At 48.3% G+C, this 22,592-nt stretch overlaps 1 protein-coding gene across 3 annotated transcripts in view; it reads right to left on the bottom strand.

The window, feature by feature from the left end:
• Positions 1-22,592, bottom strand: part of VPS13D (vacuolar protein sorting 13 homolog D) — a 245,173-nt gene that overhangs the window by 220,637 nt on the left and 1,944 nt on the right. For all 3 annotated transcript variants that reach the window (XM_040987935.1, XM_040987936.1, XM_040987937.1), the window contains exons 2-12: positions 18,695-18,772; positions 16,673-16,863; positions 16,499-16,579; positions 13,880-13,996; positions 8,502-8,606; positions 7,074-7,244; positions 6,546-6,646; positions 5,273-5,441; positions 2,879-2,980; positions 2,555-2,756; positions 902-1,081 (exon numbers count right to left, since the gene is read on the bottom strand). In XM_040987935.1, the coding sequence (XP_040843869.1) occupies positions 902-1,081; positions 2,555-2,756; positions 2,879-2,980; positions 5,273-5,441; positions 6,546-6,646; positions 7,074-7,244; positions 8,502-8,606; positions 13,880-13,996; positions 16,499-16,579; positions 16,673-16,863; positions 18,695-18,772 (1,497 nt within the window). The remainder of the gene's footprint in view (positions 1-901; positions 1,082-2,554; positions 2,757-2,878; positions 2,981-5,272; positions 5,442-6,545; positions 6,647-7,073; positions 7,245-8,501; positions 8,607-13,879; positions 13,997-16,498; positions 16,580-16,672; positions 16,864-18,694; positions 18,773-22,592) is intronic.

The raw sequence follows: 22,592 nt of genomic DNA, 5'->3' as shown, positions 1-22,592 counted from the left end.
TTCCCAATCATTTGGACACTCACAGAGCTGTCAGAACTTTGGGCCCCGGAAATGCACATGCCCAACTAAGTGTAAACACAGAAACAGTCTGTCTGCTGTCTTATTTCAGCTCTCACGCAATAAACAAATCCCCTTTTCCTGTCTATGGAGAGCCAAGTTTTTCACACATCCATGCTTTTTGTAGGTGAGTTTGTTTTGAAAAGATCCCACACAGGGCCCGGCATGGTAGCCTAATGGCTAAGGTCCTTGCCTTGAGCGTACCGGGATCCCAGATGGGTGCCAGTTCTAATCCCGGCAGCCCTGTTTCCCATCCAGCTCCCTGCTTGTGGCCTGGGAAAACAGTCAAGGACAGCTCAAAGCCTTGAGACTCTACACCCGCATGGGAGACCTGGAAGAGGCTCCAGGTTCCTGACTTTGGACTGGCTCAGCTCCGGCCACTGCGGCCGCTTGGATGGATGATCTTCCTCTCTGTCTCTTCTCATCTCTGTATATCTGACTTTGCAATAAAAATAAAATAAATCTTTTTTTAAGAAAAGGTCCCAAACATAGCTCTGAAGTGCTTGCTGCCTAGTACTCCTAAAAGCTCCTAAGTGATATGTCTTTCAGAGAAAATAGGTACACGCTGTGTGAGGGCATGAGTGACAGGGTTACTGGCCGTGAGTTTAATACTAACAAATCAGCTAGAGATAGATAACTAGATATTAAAGAACCACTCCTTAAACCACAAGCACATCCTAAAATAAACAAGTCAGACCCAGGTCAGCTGAGACTCGTAACACCCAGAGGCTGGCAGGGACCCAGCAGGGTCTCCCCAGGAGCACTCGGCATGTACTGCCACGTGCTGCACACCGTGACAATCACTGGATATGGAAGCAGCAGCAGGTAGTTCTTGGGGCAGTACCTGAAAACTCGAGCTGCATGAACGCACTCTCGCTCACGTGAGGCGTGCCTTGCTCCTCGTGTGACAGTGTCACCGTACCTCGCTGCAGCTGCAAATTCAGCTTGGCAAAGACATGGTCGCGCTTTGTGTATGTGTTCAGACACGAGGCATCGGCAGTGGGGTCGAAAAACTCCTCGGTGCCTGAACAGTAAAGAAGAAAAGCCTTTGAGAAAAAACACAGGAGAGGAAAAAGGCACAACTAGGCACGATTCTGACGATGCTACTGGGCATTTCTCTAGGAAAGAACGCCCAAACCATGGGGGAGGACTTGCCAATGAAGCACACCCCAAGGTTCTTGAGGCGTCCTCATCAACTTATCAAACCCAGGAGGAAAGATCACAGCAGGGCAAAGCTGAGAACAGTTATGCCCACAGAGTGAAACGATTCTACATCACCCACGGGCACTCTGGGCACATGTGCTTACAAGGCTAGTGCAAACACAGAACTGAACTTTCACTTTCATTTAACTTCAATCAAGCAACCATTTGTGGCTTTGGCTACCACACTGGACAGCACAGATCTAAAGAGTGCTCTGGGGGTCAATCCTGTGATGCAGTGGGTAAAGCCACAGCCTGCAGCGCGGGTCCCACATAGGCACAGGTTCAAGTCCCAGCTGCTTCACATCTAATCCAGCTCCCTGCTAATGTGTGTAGGAAAGCAGCTGAAGATGGCCCAAGTTCTTGGACCCCTACACCCACTGCCAGAGATCCAGAGGAAATTCCTGGCTCCTGCTTTGGACTGGCCCAGCTCTGGCTGTTACAGCTATCTGGGGGGTTGGAAGGAGGGCAGTGAACCAGTGAATGGAAGATCTCTTTCTGTCTTCCCCTCCCTCTAACTCTGACTTTCAAATAAATCTTTAAAGAAATGGTATGGGGAGGAGTTGGGGGAATCCCAGAGCCTATGAGACAGTGTCACATAATGCAATGTAATTAATAAAAAATAATATAACAAAAAAAAAAGAAAGAAAGAAAGAAAAAAAGAAGAATGCTCTAGTCTTCAAACTTCAGAGTTTTTTTTTTTTTTTTTTAACTAGGGCCAGTGTTCTGGAATATTACGTTAATTTAAGTTGCCACTTGCAATGGTGTCAGCCCATATGGGCACCAGTTTGAACCCCAGCTGCTCCACTTCAGATCCAGCTCCCCAATAATAATGCTTCTGGGAAAGAAGCAGAAGGTTGCCTAGGTACAAAGGGCAATGCAACCCACATGAAAGACCCGGATGGAGTTCTGGGCTCCTGGCTTCAGCCTGGCACAGCCTGGCATCACAGCCATTTGGGGAGCAAATCAGGAGATGGAAGATTCTGTGTGTGTGTGTCTATTTTATTCCTTATATAAATCCTCAAAAAAGAATTTCTGAACTTCCTAACATTAGTTCTCTTACAATCACTGACATGCAGATCCACCTGAAACTAACCAGCATTCCTATTCAGTGACGGAATTGCAAATGGAGGGTCTCCTAATAACTCCCTCTGCCTCTGTGAACATGACACATGATTTTCTAAATGTCTATTTCCGTTAGACTTTACACAGGCTGAAAGTCACTGCCTGGCTAATAGGCCAGTTCATATGAGCCAAGCGCTCCCCAGAGGCCCAGGGTGCAGGCAGCTCCACATACCCAGGAGCTCCTCGGGAGCCCAGTGCTCAGGAGGCTCTGCCAACAGCCCCTCCACAGCTTTGCCTTCAGGGCTTGGCTGCCCGGACCAGCCACCCCAGCCAGGAAACCACGACTGAAGATACTGCAGCATGCCACTGCTTCCACCGGCTTCCGGAGCTCCGGGAGAGTCTGCAGGAGAATCGAGCTGAGGCTCTCGTAGACTCTGTCAATAATCACAGGGGAGTAAACACGCATGCCCAAGGAGAGAGGCAAGCTGTGCTGAGCCACAGCTGCCACGTGTCCCCAGCAGCACAGCAACACACCTTCTCACAGAGCACTGCTTACCTCTGCTAGCTCTTCTTGTTTGTAAAATCGATCATGAACCAGTTCACGCAAAATCTTCAGTTCCTCAAAGCTCTGTTCCTCTTCAATCCGATACATTTCCTCCTGAAGAGGTGAAAGGAGAAAGAAGCCAAAATGGATGCTGTCCCTACAACCTCACCAACTACAAGACCACAAACAAACCCATCTGGCCCCCACCATCGCTGCAGGAAGCCAAGAACAAAGCAGTGCTATGACTGCAGTTTCTGCTTAACCAGTTTTCCATGCATCCCAAGAGATTTCAATCACCCTCCAGAACCTCACTGACAAGTCCTGCAGTGCCTAGGCCTGCTGGGAAGCAGAGAAGCAGCAGCAGAATGCCACAGCAAGCACTGCCTCACAGTTCCATCCCAGGCACAGCAAAGATGCAGTTCACAGACTGCCTGCTGCACGGACTCTGCTCAGCGGGAGACCACGCTCCCCACCTGCAGAGGAGGAAACTCAGGAGCAAGCTCACACAAGCGCGGGCAGGCCCCCAGCCCCTCTGTTTCACGCGGGATACGAGCAGGACACTATCATCTCTTTATTTTATTGATTTGAGAGAGGTACTGAGAGAGGAGACACAGACAGAGACAGAGAAGACAAACAGAGATCTCCCATCTGCTGGCTCACTCCCCAAAAGGCCACACCAGCCAGAGCTGAGCCAGACCAAAGCCAGGAGCCAGGACCTTCATCAAGGATCTCCTACATAGGTGCAGGGACCCAAGGACTTGGACCATCTTCCACCCTTTTTCCAAGCGCATGAGCAGGAGATGAGAAGTGCAGCCACCAGGACCCGCTCTGGTGCTGTATGGGATGCCTGTGTGGCATGTGGCAGCTTTACCCGTCACGCACATCACTGCTCCCAGAAATGATCATTTCAGCATACTCAGATAAAAGCAATGGTAGCCAGCCACATGTCCATATAAAAAGAAAACAACTTAGCTACCTTACCTAATTCAGTTATCTTAACCTGCTCTTATATCCCAACACTAAAGAAATCACATACTTACACTTGTCTACCTTAGTAGTAGCTTAGATTTTTCTCTCCCTTCATGTCTTTCCCATACCTTTAAGAAAACCTTACAGGGCACTGTTGTTGTGGCAAAGTGGGTTAAGCTACCACCTGATCCCACATGCCTCGTCCCAACTGTCCCACTTCCAATAAACTCTGTTAAGGGTCTGAGAAAAGCAGCAGATAGCCCAAGTGTCTGGGCCCCTGCCACCCACATGGGACACCCAGATGAAGCTCTTAGCTTCTAGCTTCAGCCACACCAAGCCTGGCCATTGGGACATGTGGAGAGTGAACCAGCAGACAGAAGATCCCTCTGTCTCTCCATCTCTCTCTGCAACTCTGTCTTTTAAATAAATAAATAAATATTTTTAAAAAGAGAGGAAGGCCAATCAAAACAAACAGTCTGGATTGCCCCATGTTTTTCATGAGGTTCCTACATTAGCACCCACATCAACACTAAAGGGAAAAGCGTAAACTAAGTGAGTGGTTTTTACATAGAGAGCCAGCCTGGCCATCACCCAAGGAGTGTGAAGAGAACATTAAGTTCTTAGAGATATCATCTGAGCCCAAACACCTGGAATGCTCTAAAATACTACTACACACAACTGCAAATCAAAGAGCAAAGCAACCCCCAATGCCATGCCTTGAGCAAGGACAGACAGACCAAAGAGGGGGGTCCCCTGCCAGGACTCCAGGAGGGCCAGGGCAGGGGACTCCAGCCTACAGCCCAAACAAGAGCTTCTCTTGTGTCTCAATCACCAGAAACTAGGGGATTGCAGACACGTGGATCAAAGTCTGAAAAGGTCACTCACATATTTCAGAGAAAAAGAATGAGGGTCCCGTGAACAAGGCTCTGCGCCCACAGAGCCGTGGAGGGAAGGCACAGGTCATGGCGGGACACAGGCATGCTGGCTTCCTCTCACTCATAGGTTGGCTCTCCCAGGCAGCAGAGTGGGAGGGTGTTAACGATCAATACATGAATAGGGGCCCCCCAAGAAGTTCTTGGGGTGGGAGCTCTTGCACACTGGGTTGTGCTGTCGCTGGGCACACATGCACGCCATACCAGAGTACCTGAGATTGAGTTACACCACTGTTTCCAACCCAGATTGCTACTACTGCACCTGCAGTTTCTGCTGCCCACATGGGAGACCCAGATGGAATTCTGGGCTTCTGGATTTGGCCTGGCCCAGCCGTAAGTGCATGTGGGGAGTAAACCAGCAGAACTCTCTCATTCTGTCTCTCTCTCTCCCTCTGTTCCTGGAAAGGTATTTTATGTCGTCACAGTTTGCAACCTTACCAGTCTTTGAGAGAACACTCTTACCATCCAAATGAAGGCAAGAAACATAAGGCTCCAGTCTATTCACCTTGTCACCTGCAGACAGCAAGCCTCCCTTTAACTTGGTGAAATACTTGTCAGTGTAGGATACAGCATCACGGGCGCGATGCAGCAGGAAGTCCCAGGCACAACGCTTCCTCTGCTCTCTGATTTCATACAGGTTGGCATTCAAAGCAAAATACCACCATTCTCGGCAGCTAAGGGAGACCACAGCAATAAAATTATTTCTCACAATAAAAACAACCAAAACACTCAATTCAGGACAATCCATGTACCACCACTCCTTCCCAAAATATCTCTCCCCACCAGTCATCAGTTTATCTCCCAAGTTCATTGTAATATCAAGGTGAATCCAACACATGGGGAAAGTAAATCTGTCACCTAAGAATATCAAATAATAGCTCCCCACATAAATCCACAGTAGCACAGGATTCAAATGGTCTGAATTACCCATAGTATCAGTCCCCTCCAATGACAGAAACTCAACTACCATAAGGTAAATATATCTTGAAATAATCATCAGGGACTTAACTACTAAAGATTTTAAAACTAGGGACTTCACAGGTTGGTCTTATAGAGGAGCCTGTTAAACTGCTGCCAGACGTTGGCATTTCATGGGCACTACTTCAATGCCCAACTGCTCCACTCGACCACCACTCCCTGCTGATGCACCTGGGAAAGCAGCAGCAGTTGGACCAAATACGACAGGCCCGGTCACCACATGGTGGACCAAGGGAGTTCCTGGCTCACTCCAGCCACTACGGCCATTTAGGGAGTAAATCAGTGGATAGGAGACCTCTCTTTCACTCTCTCTGAGTGCTTCAAATGAATAATCCTTTAAGGATTTAAAATTTAAAAGTAAATGCCAAGAAAAGAACTGGAAATTTTAGGAACTTTTAACATATTACTGTCCAAGCTTACTACTGTTATCACTGAAGCATGAAAATATACTTACTTTTGTTATGTAAATTGAAATGTTGACTATGTTAATGCCGAGAAGACTCAAGCAAGCAAAAGCTGCAAGGTGCTTACTACACAGCAGGTCTTACCATTCTACTTGCTAAATAAGACTGGCAGGGTTTTCTGAATTTCATTACACTGAATTAAGTACAGCAATCAAATAAACATACAGTATCAATAATGATAACAGAAAAGCATTTTAAGGACTATCAACTGTATTTTATCAAACATAAATCAAATGTATGGATCCTGTGAAAGAGCCCCGAGGCTATTTCTGATGCAGGTACAGACAACAGCATGCTGTAAAACACATCAGACATACAACACACACAAGCCCTTACTTCTTTGATACCGCCACTTTGGGTTTCCACTTTCGGAACTTCACCTGCCTCTCTTTTCGCTCCAGCTCCTTGAGAAATTCCATGATTTGCCGATACTGTAGCTTTTTATCAGAGATTAAGATACACTGAGTTAGGAAAGATTTGTTTCTTTTACTCTGTTACACCTTTTATCTAACAAGAACAATCCGTTTTCACCAAGCCACTTAAATGAAACCCAGTACAAGCTAGAAGCAAGACAACAGCATCACAGGTCTTGTCTCTGGATAATGACAGTTCAGGACTCATTTACATTTGCTATAGTTCTTCCCTACTTCACTCAGCATCTAAATTCAATCAAAATGAACTTGAGATAATCCCATTGAACTGTCAACAGAGAAGTGGACACACGCCTAACAAGCTTGGGCAGGCAGAAAATGCTCTCACGGACGGTCTTTCCTGAGAGTACATTAAGTGCTAAGCACATTCTCCCGACGTTTGTCCTTCCACCCACCGACAGAGGGCACGCAAGCCCTCGGGGCCCCAGGACACCTGAGAGAGCTTCAAGGGGATGGTTTCCAGCTGAATGTCACACTCGATGCGGGGCCTGTGCCGAGACCGCAGTGGCTCCTTGGAGCAGTTTCTCTTCAGGAGAGCAGATGCACACACGGGCTCCAGGACATAGCGGTGACAGCGACTGTCGGCACTCCTGGCCATGGCCTCCTGGGGGGCGCAAGCACATCAGACTTTTCCTTCTACTCGCCATTCTTTCATAATGCTGGGGGTCTGTGCAGAAACAGCCAAGCTAGGCCAATGTTTCTAGGATCAAGTTACAGGTGAAAGAGGGTCTAATCTATCATATCACAATTTAAAAATCATATAATTTGGTTCTAAAAGGTTTTTTATAATGTTTTTATAAAAATTGCTTGTTTCTTAACCCAGTCCTACTTCATTCTCGGTTTAAAAGGAAAGGGCAAAATGAGGGGAAAGTTCCCTTTCCTGCTCACTCCCCAGCGAGCCTCCCCCTGCTCAAAGGCCAGCTCTCCGCCCTCCCTTACACGCCTCCTGCGCGGTGTGGGCACGTCCAGGATTGCTGTTTTCTTCTACAAATGTTGTACAGTTTTGTCCTAGGCTCTTAAATCTCCGGGAATCTCAGAACTGTTACATAGCTATCATAGAAACCTGTTTATTTTTTCACAGCTTCATATTGTTCCACTGTATGGCTGAGTATTCACCTAACAGAATTAGCAAAAAAAAAACCTCTCAGGATGATAATACACAAAGCCAAGACAGCCTGGGGTATCGGGAACCAGTCATTTCTTCCCATTTCATTTAAACCACCTATAATTTCTTCACAAAAAGATTAAACTGAGATTTTTCTTTAACTTTCTCTAATATTTCACAGTCAATGGTTTACATCTTCCCAAGTATCTCTTAGAGGAATGTGACTGGAGATCAAGTTTCAATACAAATAGGAACGCTCCTGTTTCCAAATTGCACCTGCGATCTCGATCTCTCTCTCTCTCTCTCTCTCTCTCTCTCTCTCTCTGCTCCCTCCTCCTTTCCTTTCCTTAAATATCTTTTTAAAAAAAGAATCACTTCAGATGATTTCTTTACTGGCATTCTGGATGCTAGTACATGTGGCTAACAGAATGGATAACTGTGACATTTACAATATTTGCAGCAGTAACAAGCAATGAACTACAAGTAGAAAACAAAAGTATTGTAAAAACAGAGCTTTATGAGGGAAAAACCCTAAAACACCTATGCTCTAACATAAATTGAAAACATACACATCTAAAAACTGCATACTTTTCAAAGCTGCAGACAGAGCAGATACTTCAGGCGAGCCCAGAGGGCAGGCAGACGTCTGTGGATGAAGTGTGGGCACAGGAATCAGGGCACACTGGGAACAAAGGCCTGATGCCACAGCATGGCCTCCAGACTGCCTCCCCTCAACAGAGCCCTCACCACACCTACCTGCAGCTCCACCTGCGGCAGATCCCCCAGCAAAGTGCAATCAACATCCCAATAGATGCTAAACTCTTCCACATCTAATTGCTTTTTCCGCATTAGTTTCTGTACCTGAAAACAAGGGAGAAAATAGATGACTGTCTCCAATCATGAATACAGATTCATTTCACAAACCACTTGTGCCATCACACATCAGGAAATGTTCAAGGTCTTGGGGATACACTACATTAAATACAGGTCTGGCATGTTTGGTACAGTGGCTAGAATGCTGCAAGAGCCACCTGCAGCCCACAGCGAGGACCCAGGTTCCAGTCACCGCTCTGCCCCTGACTCCAGCTTCCTGCCCCAGCAGGCTCGGAGAGGCAACAGATGACGGCTCAAGGATTTGGCTGCCTGCCCCTCAACGAGGTGACCGAGACAGAACAGTTCATCTTAGGCTTCTCTCTGGTCTAGTGCCAGCTACTGCAGGCAGCTGGAGGGCGATCCAGCAAATGCAAGACTGCTGTCTGTTTCTGTGTCTGTTTCTCTGCCAACAGGTTTTAAAAAGTAAAGAAATACAGTTTTACGGTATTCAAATCCTAGCCAACTTGGGGTACAAATGTGCCACGAAATCATGAAATAATTACAGAAGAAACAGAGAAAGAAATTCTAAGTTGCTACCAACAAAAAAAAAATGTCTCTGTACAAATGAGTGTCAAGGGCCTGGCAAGGTAGCCTAGTGGCTAAAAGCCTCACTTCACAGGTGCCAGGATCTCATATGGGCACCGGTTCTAATCCCAGCGGTCCCACTTCCCATCTAACTCCCGGCTTGTGGCCAGAAAAGCAGTCAAGGATGGCCCAAAGCCTTGGGACCCTGCACCCATGTGGGAGACCTAGAAAAAGCTCCTGGAGGAAGTTCCTGGCTCCCGGCTTTGGATTGGCCCAGCCAGGATTGACGCAATAGATAGGAGGAAGATCTTCCTCTCTGTCTCTCCTCCTCTCTGTATATCTGACTTTCCAATAAAAAAAATAAATCTTTAAAAAAAATGAGTGTCAAAAGATGTATAAATTTTAGGCAAGTAGAAGAACAGGAAGAAAAGCCTGAGTCTAATGCAAAGCCTGCCACATGGGCGCCAGTTCTAATCCCAGCAGCCCCGCTTCCCATCCAGCTCCCTGCCTGTGGCCAGGGAAGGCAGTCGAGGACGGCCCAAAGCTTTGGGACCCTGCATCCATGTGGGAGACGCGGAAGAAGTTCCTGGCTCCTGGCTTCGGATCGGCACAGCACCAGCCACTGTGGTCACTTGGGGAGTGAATGATCGGACAAAAGATCTTCCTCTCTGTCTCTCCTCCTCTCTGTATATCTGACTTTGTAATAAAAATAAATAAATCTTAAAAAAAAAAAAAAAAAGAAAAAGAAAATCAGATCTCTGCGTATGTACTAAGTTAAAACAGCATCACACCAGGTTAGTGTGCTGACTGGTACCCTTTTAGAAGGGGGAAATGGAGGGGCTGTGGCAGTCAGCTGAGTCTGAGGGCCTACCCTGGCTCACCTGGTGCTTGGGCCCTGCTCCCCACAGCAAGACGCAGACGGAGTCCCAGCCTCCCGGCTCTGCTGTGGCTCCCCCGGGTCACTGCAGGGAGAAGCCAGCTGACAGAAGATTGCTATCTGCGCGCGCGCGCGTGTGTGTGTGTGTGTGTGTGTGTGTGTGTGTGTGTGTGTGTGTACGCAATGCATGTGCATCACTCAAGTAGATATATAGATAGATATAGATACACATAAAATTTTTAAGCTTTTGAAACAAGATTTATTTTTTATTGGAAAGGCAGATGTACAGAGAGAAGTAGACACATAGAGAAAGATCTTCTGTCTGCTGGCTCACTCCCCAGTGGCCTCCTCAGCCGCAGGTAAGCCAATCCAAAGCCAGGAGACAGGAACTTCTGGGTCTCCCAGGGGGAGCAGGGTCCTAAGGCTTTGGACTGTCGTTTACTGTTTTCCCAGGCCACAAACAGGGAGCTGGATGGGAAGTGGAGCAGTTGGGACATGAACCAGTGCCCAATGCACGCAAGGCAAATATTTAGCTACTAGGCTACCACACTGGGCCCTAAACAATTTTTTTTTTAATTGGAAAGTCAGATATACAGAGAGGAGGAGAGACAGAGAGGAAGATCTTCCATCTGTTGATTCACTCCCCAATCGGCCGCAACAGCCAGTGCTGCGCTGATCCAAAGCCAGGAGCCAGGAGCTTCTTCCAGGTCTCCCACATGGGTGCAGGGTCCCAAGGCTTTGGGCCATCTTCGACTGCCTTCCCAGGCCACAAGCAGGGAGTTAGATGGGAAGCAGGGCTGCCAGGACATGAATCAGCTCCCATATGGGATCCTGGCACTAGCAAGATGAGGACTTCAGCCACCAGGCTATGCGCCAGGCCTGCTCTAAACAATTTTTAATAGAAGTAAAAAAGGCACACAGGAAGAAGAGCACGTGAAGCTGGAGGCAGAGTCAAGGAACACCAGTCAAGCACCAAGAGAACAAGGACTCAGGCAGAAGCTTCCTCTCCCAGAACCTGTGCAAGGAATCAGCCCACAGACCTTGACTTCCAGCTTCTGGCCTCCAATCTAGAGAAAGCATGTCTGTTGTTTTAAGCCGTCCAGTCTGTGACAATGTATTATATGTGGCACCTTAGGAAGCTGAGCTTCATACTGTAAGTGACACAAAGTCACTAAAAGCTAGATATAGGCAGGTACAAAAATCCAGTGTGAGTTTTAGACACAGAACTGTAAAATAGATTCCTCTTGGGCCCAGTGCAGTAGTCTAGCAGCTAAAGTCACTTGAATGTGCCAGGATCCCATACAGTTGCTGGTTCAAATCTCAGTCATCCTACTTTCTATCTAGTTCCCTGCCTGTGGCCTGGGAAAGCAGTTGAGGATGGCCCAAAGCTTTGGATCCAGAACTCACATGGGAGACCTGAAGGAGCTCCGGGCTCCTGGCTTCGGGTCGGCACAGCTTCGGCTGTTGCAGTCACTTGGGGAGTGAATCATCTGACAGAGAATTTTCCTTTCTGTCTCTCCTTCTCTTTGTATATCTGACTTTCTAACAAACACAAAATAAATCTTTAAAAAAAAAATTCTGCTTGATGTGACAGGAAAGAAAATATGGTTATTGAATGTGTCACAAGAATGAAAAAGTTTGTGGCAACAAGCTGTGACGAAGAACATTTAATTACCTTGAGCTAGCACATCCAGCCCCACACAGCCGCAAGCATGTGACCCAGTGCTCCGTTACAATCCATCCTGTTCCATCAGTGCCACAACACTGTGCAGATTAACACGCACATGAAGAGAACAAATCAAAACAGCCTGGAGGCCACAGACCTGGGCACCTGAAGATGACAGGCACCTGATGCAGGAGCCGCCGCCTGCTCTCCCAGGACAGCCCTCTCTGGAAGCCTGTCAGCATCTGGCCACTTCCCTTTCTTCCACTTCCCTGTTTGGTCACAATGTCATGCCCACGCCGCGAACGTGGCTCTTCCTCACTAGGCTGTGTGACTGTTCACTGAAATGAGCTGACACAGGGTGAGCCCCTCCGACAGCCTCAGCACGGCTGTCACCAGCGACCGGAGGAGTGCAGGGGTGGAACTTCCAGGCCGACCCTACAGCCTCTGCGCGACGGGCAGGGGAACAGCCGCTATAAAGACTTCTGAATAATGAAATCTGTTAAGCATCCAGGTTACTGAAGACTTGGTAAGGGGCAGGGGGGATCTCGCTGACATGTCACCTGAACCCTTTATAATGAACTGCTAGTGCTACAAGAACTGCTGTCCTGAGTTCTCTAAGTCACCTGAGAGGGTGCGGGGACACAGCAACGCTAACTGACTGTGGGTCAGTAGCAAGTACTAGTCATAACCTGGGCCATGCCACGGCTATCTGAAGTGGGAGCAGCCCTGTGGGGCTAAGCCCTTAAGCTCTGAAGTTGCCTTTAAATCATTACTATCAGAATGAAGTTAAACCACAGGAAGCCCACTTGGAGTCTGTTGGAGAATTGCCTGGTGTGTAATAGTCCACATATCTGGGATCAAAAGCACGGTGTGCACCTGTCAGCGCACACAGCAGGCAGCAATGGGGCAGAGGGCAGGCAGGTGGCTGGGCTGGGCCAGGTCTCAGCACTGGAAAGGCAGCTGCACCTATCCACCAGTACACGCACTGGCTGTGCAGGCAGTGGGCTGGGCCTGACCCTGCACCAGACAGCGCACGAGGGCTAGGGCTGAGGACTTCCCAGGCGAGGTTTCTCCGGGGGCTTCCCAGCTGGACCGTTGTGCTCGATCCCTGACCTCAGAGAAAATTACACAGACCTGTGGTCTGACCCTGTGCGCATGCTGCAGGACTGGGCCACCTCAGCTGCTGACTCCCATGCAAGAACGAAGAGGATACCCAGACACACATGAAAGACAAGATCGCTGGTTCACCTAAGCCAAGAGGACCCTGGGTGTCTCTTCAAAGGATGAAAAGCAGGACAGGTAAAAGGACAATCCAGGCCAGGCTTTAAAGCAAGCACCTAAGACTTAGGTCTGCAGGCACGCTGAGGTAGACGAGGACAGGCAACAGGCCTTAGAACTCCTCACCTCTGGGGCAACAAAACCAACCAATCCTCAGAACAATCAAGAGCACTCACGCAACACCTCACTGGGTCTCCAAGGCAACATCAACCTAGGCCCCAGGTGCTGACGTAGCAACACCTCACTGGGTCTCCAAGGCAACATCAACCTAGGCCCCAGGTGCTGACGTAGCCTGAACAGGACGGGCACTTTCTCCTCACCCACCCCTCAGGGAACACCGGAGCGAACATCCCACCTCCTTCACCCCAACACTCTCCGCCCTAACTGGATAATCAGAGGCCCACACGGGTCTGCAACTCCCTCACCATTGTATTAAACATTAAAATGCGATTTTTTAAAAAGCACTGTGTGAAGAGTATACAGAAATGGTGTTTTATCAGACAAGCATGAAACACCAATGAAAGCATCCCATTAGTGTTCTTTCAAACCCTGAATGTGGAAGTCAGAAGAAAACTGAGCACGAAGGGTAAGACAGGACAACCTTGGGCAAGCACTGCCAGCAGCAGCTCACTCCGGAATACACATGGTCAAGTAGAAAATCACGGTGGAAACCCTTGCAGCTGCGTGGTTTCCTTGTATGTAAAATTAAAGTAACAAAGGGTCAGACAAAAAGAAAACTATTTTCATATTTCAGCAAATTAAACTTGTTGCCTGCAGAGACCTGCACATGTACCAAACAATGTAAAAGGGTGAACGAGAACTCAACCTCACTACGTGACACAGAATGACAAGGAGTGGCCGTGGACTCGCCAGGGCACAGCATTCTGCCTCGTGTGCAGCCACACATGTACTCACAGGCTCATTCACTGCATTCTGCATGGACACTGTCTTAATGCAAACGCCAAACGCAAAAGGATGGGAAGGGTTGGTGACACCATCTTCAAAGCGTAGGTGGACATCTTGAATTTTTAACTGCAATGAGAAAAAAACAACATTTGATAACTGCTAGCGGTGGGGAACAAACTGCCATGGAGACAGTACAGTAAAGCACAGCAGGCATTTTATATAAATGCATCAAACACATGGCCAGCACTCAGTCAATTCCAACATGATATGAGGAGTATCCACAGGGCCCTTGGCAGAAAAGGTGCTCCATCCCTGCTAAAGAAATACAAAAATACACGTGGACAGAGAATCTCCTCTCTGTCTCTCCTCCTCTCTGTATATCTGACTTTCCAACAGAAATAAATACATTTTTAAAAAAAGAAGAAATACAAAAATACTCCCACTGCCTCGGGAAACGTGGTCTTGCCGCCCTGGCCCTCCCACACAGGACACCAGACGCAGCTCCAAGTTTCAGAATGCGCAGCTCCAGACATCGCAGCCATCTGGGCAGTGACCAGAGGATGGACAAGCTCTCCCCATCTCCACCCCTCCGCCGCACTCTGCCTTTCAAGTAAAAAAAAAATCTTTGAAACAAGATACAAATTAAAGCCACAATGAGGTATCAACTCGCATCCATTAAAATGGCTATAGCATCCATTAAAATGGCTATAATCAAGACTGTCAATAAGAAGTATTGATAAAATGCTCAAACACTGTTGATGAAAATATATAATAGTGCAGCCTTTTTAGAAAACTATTTGGTAGCTCATTAAAATGTAAATGGCGCTCTCCCTGCTCAGGCTGGCAGGGGCTCTGGCACCAGCTGTCAGGGTTACTGGGTGCCACCACCCCCATGTTGTTCACTGGGACCTAGTGGCCAGACCCACACAGGCAGCTGGGGCCGTGCCATGCTGCCCAGCAGTTCTCGTGGTACAATGCTGTGGCCATTGTGGGTGCAGCTGTGCGAGCTGGAGGCCCATGAGAAGGAAGGTACCGAGCCTGGTGAGCATGCAGGAGTCGCTGCGGGAGAAGTAGCTGACCGTGGAGCAGCCGTGCTGGGAGAGCATGGCCAAGATGCCGCAGGCGCTCAAGGACTGGCGACCCTGGCAGCGGTGGCAGCAGCAGCACAAGCACTGGGAGAAGGCTCAGGCTGACAAGAAGAGGGACAAGGAGTGCCTGCCCTCCCACACGAACGTGGGGAGCACCTGCTGGCCCTGGAGAGGCAGCAGCACAAGTGTGTCAAGGAGAGGCAGCAGCTGAAGAACAAGGCGTAGTCTCTGCCAGGACAGCAGTGGCGGCTCCTGCCACCCCACTGCTCCACTTCCAATCCAGCTCCCTGCTAATAGTCTGAGAACGCAGCAGAGAAGCGCCAAGTGCCTGTGTTCCTGAATACACATGGGAGACAAACAGTAAACCTCCGGCTTCAGACCAGCCCAGTTCTGTCTGTTGCAGCCATTTGAGGAGTGAGCCAGAGGGTGGAAGATCTCAGTCTCTCCTTCTTTCTCTATAACTCTGCCTTTCAAATAAAAATAAATCTTAAGAAAAGCTAAACCAACAGAGAAATGACTGATTTGAAATCAAAACCAATGACAGCCAAAAAACTAACTGCTTGGAATAGAACTAAAAACAGCCACTCCAACTGTGCCAATATTTTTCTCAATGTGATGAAAGTGACAGCATCCTTTGAACACATTGGACTGTGTCACTTTGGTGTTGTTCCCAAAAAACACCTTAGAAGCAGTAAAATGGGCAATGTCTTAGGACAGCTGGGAAAATCAGTGTGGATCCTGATTCAGATTTTGAAAGCAAAACACACTATAATTAAAGTAGAAAATGTGGCCACAAGCCCCAGTCGGGCAGCTCACCAAACTGTCACCAGCGGCACAGCTGGGGGTTAAGTACTTAGTGGGCTGCCCACAGACACCTGGGACACGAGCCAGACCCCATGTCCCCACTGCCACTCAATTCACAGATGAAGCAACGAAGACCTGAGAGATCACGGGACCAGCCCTCACTTCAGTTAGACATCCACCAAAGCTCCGAGATCCACTTCTTATGGTGCTAAGTCTGGCCTGCCAACATGAAGACACTGCTTGGGCTGCCCATATCCCACAGCAGAGAACCTGGGTTCGAGTCCCAGCTCTGCTCCCAATTCTAGCTGTCTGCTAATAGACACCCGGAAGCGAAGCATGCCATTTGTTAAGTGCTTGGGTCCCTCCAACCCAGGTCAAGTTCCTAGCTCAAAGCTGCAGACTGCCCAAGCCCTGGCCAGTGAGGTGTTTGGGAAGTGAACCAGCAGAGGGGAGCTCTCTGTTTTCTCTGCCTCTCAAAAAAACAGAAACAAAAATTGTAGACCAAAGTATAGTAAGGAAAATAAAAGTGTGATGAAAACTCTTACTTCAGCCGAGACAAGAAAAACCTATACCTCCCACAGAGCACAAGACTTGCTTTTCAGGTTCGCCCTTTGGCCCAGCCAACCACAGGGCACACGGGCGCAGCCAACCCTCTACCTCCTACGGGAACAAGTACAACACCGTGAAGCCCGAGACACCGCCCCCGTGTATACCTGGTGAAAGTCAAGGGACTTACTTCAATGTTCTCCACGATTCTCGTGACAACAGAGGCGGTGACTGAGTACCAGTAGGACTCCCCTTTCTGCTGGCGCTCGCTCTGCAAGGGAAAGAGCCAGAGTGAGTGGAATCCAGCACTTCTGCTCATCTGGTGAGGGTCACGGGGGCTCTACAGCAAACGTCTCTGGCTTGCCTTCCATTTTTCCTCCAGAGCTTGCAGTAGCGCTTTCTTGCGCTCTCTTTCCAGCTGCTTCTCCTTTTCATCGTTGAAGTCCTGTATTTTTTCAGGGGCTCCAATTAAGTGCAGGCTAGAGATGGAGATCACCCAAGGGTCCACGTGGGGGCGATAAAAGGGAATCTGAAGGGTTACTTTGCCAATGAAACCTGGAAGAAGGAAAGTCTTGGTAAATGCCACTACACATTTCTAAGTCTTTATCCTTAGAAAATATTTTTTTTTTAGCTTTAAGGAGCAAGTATTTACTTTGTCATTTCTTTTTTAAGTAAAAATAAGCAGCAGGCTTTGGCACATGAAACAAGCATAAGCCAGCTGGGATCTGTAAGGAGGCATTGGGGAATTAAACTGGAAGAAGCTCTTATCAAACACAACCTCTCTGCTCCAGAAACCTTCTCCTCGTGTGGTCTACATCCTGAACCTCCTGGGAGTGTATTTCTTCCCACAGCAACTGTTTAAGCCCATGGACACAAAACTAATTTGCTAATGACTATCTGGCTTATTAAGTTAGGAGTTAGTTAGGTGAGTCCAGTAGTTACCACTTTAGACTGCGCCCCATCTAACATGCCCATTCCACAGTAGCAGTAGCTGGTACTGCAGTGACACACCGCCAGCCACAGAGAACCCGGCCTCCTGAGAAGGCAGACTAGCCTGGCAGCCGGTGCTGCTTATTCTCCAACTCAGCCTCAGAGAATGCAAGCCCTCAGGCCAAGGCACCACTACAGAAAAGTGTAAGAACATCTGCACTGCCCTAATACGTCCCTCAAAGAGCCACACGGCCCAACTACCACCCTAGCTCTCAGAGCAGCACAGGTTAACAGAGCATGCTCGTTACCCATGGAGACCCGAGATGCCAGCAGAATCAGTCGTAATAATACCACTGACAACGGCACTTTTCAAGGCTAGCATCGTGGCACAGTGAGTTAAACTGCCAACTGTGATGCCAGTACCCCTTCTCGGACCATTGGCTCGAGTCCTGGCTGCTCTACCGCATCTGTGGCAGCACAGAATGGCCTGAAAACTTGGGCCTGGCCACCCACACCCAGGCTCAGAGCCACAACCATTCTGGCCATTCGGGGAGTAAACTAGAGGATGGAAGATCTTTCTGTAACTGTCTTTCAACCAAATAAATATTTTTTGAAAATGGTATTTAACAACAGCAAATGACTGTCATCCAGTAACAAATTGAGAAAGTTTACAACAAATGATTTTTAAAACAAGATTGTTTAAAAAAGTGAAATAAATTTTATAATAAAACTTATGATTTAACTGAAACCATATGCCAAATTTCACAACAAAGAATTTTAATAATAATTAGTACACAATTGTAATTCTCACTAACTGGAGGAAGGACAGATAGCCTTCGACAGCTAAAGGACAACAAAATATAGTAACTGTTCCTTCGATTTCATTTTTCAGAAAACATGGCTATTTGAAAAACAAAACACTAGAAACTTTAATCCATTTCTCCCACAGTCTCTTGTAATCCTCTTTTGGATACATCTCAGTCATCATTCCTCGGGCCCCTGCACCCACGTGGGACACTGGAAGAAGCCCCTGGCTCCCAGTCCAGCCCCGCTCAGCCCCAGCTGTTGCTGCCACCTGGGAAGAAAGGCAGAGATGGGAAGATCTCTAGCAGAGCTAGCTACAGGGAGGGGAGACAGAGAGCTGCCATTTCTGCTTTACTCCCCACAGAACAGCAACAGCCAGCGCTGGGCCACGCTGAAGCCAGGAGCCAGGCGTTCTCTCCAGGTCTTCCACATGGGAACAGAGCCCAAGGAGTTGGGCTGTCCTCAGCTGCTTTCCCAGGCACATTATCAGGGACTTGACTGGAAGTGGAGCAGCCAGGACTAAAACCAGAGCCCTTAAGGGATGCCAGCATTGTAGTGGCAGCGTATACCACAACTCCAGCCCAAGGTCTAAGAGCTTTCATGTCACAACATTATACTCAAAATATCTCCCGTCTCCCTGAGTTCCACATACCAGCTTTGACTTCAAATGGCAACTCCAGTTCTTTCAAAGCATCTTTCTTTAATGGCAGATTTTCTAATTCAACAGCACCTAAAATTAAAAACATCATCATGTGACAGTGATCCAATCAAAGAGTAGCCGCCCACTATGTGCAGAGCACTGAAGCCGAAGGAAAAGCCTTACAACCAGGCCAGGGCTAAGCTGGCTCCGGCTGCCTGCCTTTCTCCACCACCCACTCTACCACACCTGGCAAAGCGGGAACACAGCTGCCAGCCAAGAGTTCAGATGAGGCTCAAACTGTTGCTGTAACAGGCAAGATGGTATTTTGTGCTTTATATGGTATCTGTTGCATATTCTTTTTTTTTTTTAATAAGCGCTAAAAATGTAAGAGCCATTCCGAGACTCCACGTCAGACACAGCCCAGAGGCCATTAGTTCTGGCTAATATTTCCCAGAGGACAGCAACATCCACCCACTCTGATCAAGGGCAGGCTCCAGGGCCCCACCCAGCCCCACTACAACAGAAATCTCTGCAACTGAAACCCGGGAATCTGCAAAGTTCCCCCAACCCTCACCCCACTCCCCAAGCCCACCCTTGCAGAGAGAGCATGGTGCACAGTGTTGGAAAGCACGTGGTTTAGCTCATTAAAACTGACAGGGTCTGGCATGATGGTTCAATTGCCTAATCCTCTCCCAGCCCAGGATCCCACATGGGTGTGCCAGTTCAAGTTCCAGCTGCTCCATTTCCCATCCAGCTCCCTGCTTGCGGCTTGGGAAAATGATAGCAGATAGCCTAAAACCTTGGGACCCGATACCCGTGTGGGAGACCTGAAAGAAGCTCCTGGCTCCTGGCTTTGGATCGGCTCAGCTCTGGCCATCGTGACCATTTGGGGAGTGAACCAGCAGATGGAAGATTTTTGCCTCTCCTTCTCTGTAAATCTGACTTTCCAATAAAAATAGCTAAGTATTTTTTTAAATTATACTAATAAAAGAGTGCCTCCACCCGTTTTCTGTACCTCCACTACAGGTGCAATATGTGGCCTGAAGGCAAAAGAACGAAAAGAATGCAAGCAGAGCCAGTTCTTAGGATGACTCCAATCTAGAAACCAGGATCCCGGAGGAGCCGGCTCTGCCTCTCCGAGCTATACCACCATTCAGTTACAGCCACAGGTGATCCCTACTCCATGAGAACACAGGGAAAAGGCAGGGTGCCCAGGCCCAAAATGCTGGAGAGACAGCCGTTGTTTTTATAAAAGTGTTTGCATGACACAAGACGATTTCCGAGCCACTTAAACCTAAGATGTGCAACTTCAGGATCAGCGAATACAGACACCCACCATGAACTAGCTACAAAGGACAGGCCTTTCACTCCAAATACAAAATAGAGCAGAAAACCTGATTATTCTCCCTCTAAATGACTGTTTAGAACCTGTCAGTTATTGGATCCTAAAAAACTCAAGTCCAGCAATTTGGCAGACTCCAAGCGAATGCACTGAATTCATTGCCTGGTTTTTGCAGGAGCGTTTGTCCAGATGCGGTTTCATATATTTTTAAGACTAATCGCAAGGAAACACTGTCAACCCTAGCAAAACAATCTAATTCCCACAGGAAGGAAAAAAGATCATTAAGAGGGATTAAAAAGTATTTTTCATGGCGTCATTAGCTGAAAGTGACTTAATTCAAGGCGGCAAGCATCTCTGTAGGTTTTGCTGCTGTCCAAGAGCCTCGTTTCCTTCTGGAACAGTCTATTTGTCAATGCCCCACCCAACCTGTCACAAAGGCTGGCAGGCCCTAGTTTTCCTGGCTGCTAGGTCGCCTTGTGGAAGTGGGAAGACCTTTAGGTGACTCACATCATGAAAACAAAAGAAGCTAACGTGCACAGAGAGCACGGTGAGGGTTTCACAGGCTGAAGGAACAGCAAAGAACGATGAGGGAAGAACCAAAAAGCTAAGGGGTCAGGCAAACACAGCTGTGCCTCAAGACTGGTCGCTTCCTGTACCCACCCGCCTGGCACACACCCACAGAGCCCTGCCTCCAAGGGGCAAGCCAAGCACCCAAGTCGGGTAAGATGTTACAATCGGAGGCTCTGCTCACTAACATCCAGGCAGACAGCTCACCGGCTTATTCCTGGACGCCAATCCCAGACTCCTCCCCTCACATCACTAGGAAATCCACTCATTAAAAGCAGGATGCAATACAGGGCGGTCACTTGCCAGCAACCCCTAACAAGCAAAAAGCCAGCTCCTCTGCTCCCAGGGACTGAAGTGCTAGCCTGATACTCAGTTTATATAAAAAGACAGCAAAAAGAACTGCAATTCTGGGTTACAGATACACAGATGCTCACAGAATAATGCTGAGCCTCTGCCACAGTGGCCCCAAATCATTCCAAGGGTATCCTCCAGGCTCAGCCAGGAATGGGGTCTTACCCCCAAGTCACCAACTGAAATCCTGCGAAGAGCCTCTCAATCAACGGCCTCCTCACAGTAGCTCCCCAGACCCCCCAGACAGAAGGAAGGATTCTACCCTCCTTCACACTGCATGGTAACAGGTATTGAACAGGTGCTGTCCTGCATTACGACACACTTCAACAAGTTAACCGCGCTCTGAGGGTGGAGGGCACAGCTGGGGCGGACTATCAACAGCAGGCACCACTGAGTGAGACTGACTGTGTGCATGCATTACCTCATTTAATTCTCACAAGTTTGAGATGATGAAGGAGGCCTGGAGGACAGAGATTTTCATCCTAGAGCCCTAAGCCTCAGGCAACAGACGGGAGGAGAGGTGAACAGGCCTCCGCAGCCTGCCCAGTCGGCGGCAGTGCTGACAGCTCTGAGGCAGGCCAGCCTGGGACCTTAAGTCTGAACTCAGGCCTGCTACTCCTTCCCCTTTGCTGTCAATCCAGACACTTTGCCCAAAGCAAAAGCTCAATTAATGTTTGCCGAATGACTAAACCTGTGAAATCTTAACCCCGGTGTCCTTCAGCTGCTCATGTCACTGCACATTCCCCATCACTGCCTGTGCACAGTCGCCTCCTGAAACTCGACCCACCAGCCAGTCCTAGGCTGATGGTCAGGGCAATGGTAATGATGCTAACGCCTAGCACAAACACAGCCCCACGGCCCACATTCAGAACTTTAAAAGACAATATGATTTTCAATTCACAGAACAGGAAACTGAAGCAAGAAACAGATTTGCCCAAGGTATTGGTAAACGGAGGAACTGAAATCATACCCACACTGTGGCTAGGAAATTCAGAAACCTGGGGGCCCGGCGGTGTGGCCTAGTGGCTGAAGTCCTCGCCTTGAGCGTGCTGGGATTCTATTTGGGTGCCAGTTCTAGTCCCGGCAGCTCCACTTCCCATCCAGCTCCCTGCTTGTGGCCTGGGAAAGCAGTTGAGGACGGCCCAATGCTTTGGGATCCTGCACCCGTGTGGGAGACCTGGAGGAAATTCCTGGCTCCTGGCTCCTGGCTCTGGATCGGCACAGCACCGGCCGTTGCACTCACTTGGGGAGTGAATCATCAGATGGAAGATCTTCCTCTCTGTCTCTCCTCCTCTCTGTATATCTGACTTTGTAATAAAAATAAATAAATCTTTAAAAACGAAAAGCAAGAAATTCAGAAGCCTGACCACTACTTCAGTCTCCTCGCATCTCCCAAAGCATCTAGATTAGTACCTGTTTGCAGATGGGTTGAAGAACATTGTTATTTCTAGGACTTGGCACCCAGCTATCTCCCCAGTACCCAACACAGTGTCAATTCCTCACAAAGCCCTTCTCTCAGTGCCTGCCACTATTCCCTACAGTACAGTGAACCTGGGGCCCATAAACATGGGCTCCCACATCTTTTTCTTTTTTTCTTTTTTTTTTTTTTTAGATTTATTTATTTTCTATTGAAGAGACAGATTTGCAGAG

The sequence above is a fragment of the Ochotona curzoniae genome, unplaced genomic scaffold (assembly GCF_017591425.1).
Source record: "Ochotona curzoniae isolate NIBS_2020 unplaced genomic scaffold, NIBS_Ocur_1.0 contig_4792, whole genome shotgun sequence".
In the NCBI taxonomy this organism is placed as follows: domain Eukaryota; kingdom Metazoa; phylum Chordata; class Mammalia; order Lagomorpha; family Ochotonidae; genus Ochotona; species Ochotona curzoniae.
This window is presented reverse-complemented; position numbering and strand designations above follow the sequence as displayed.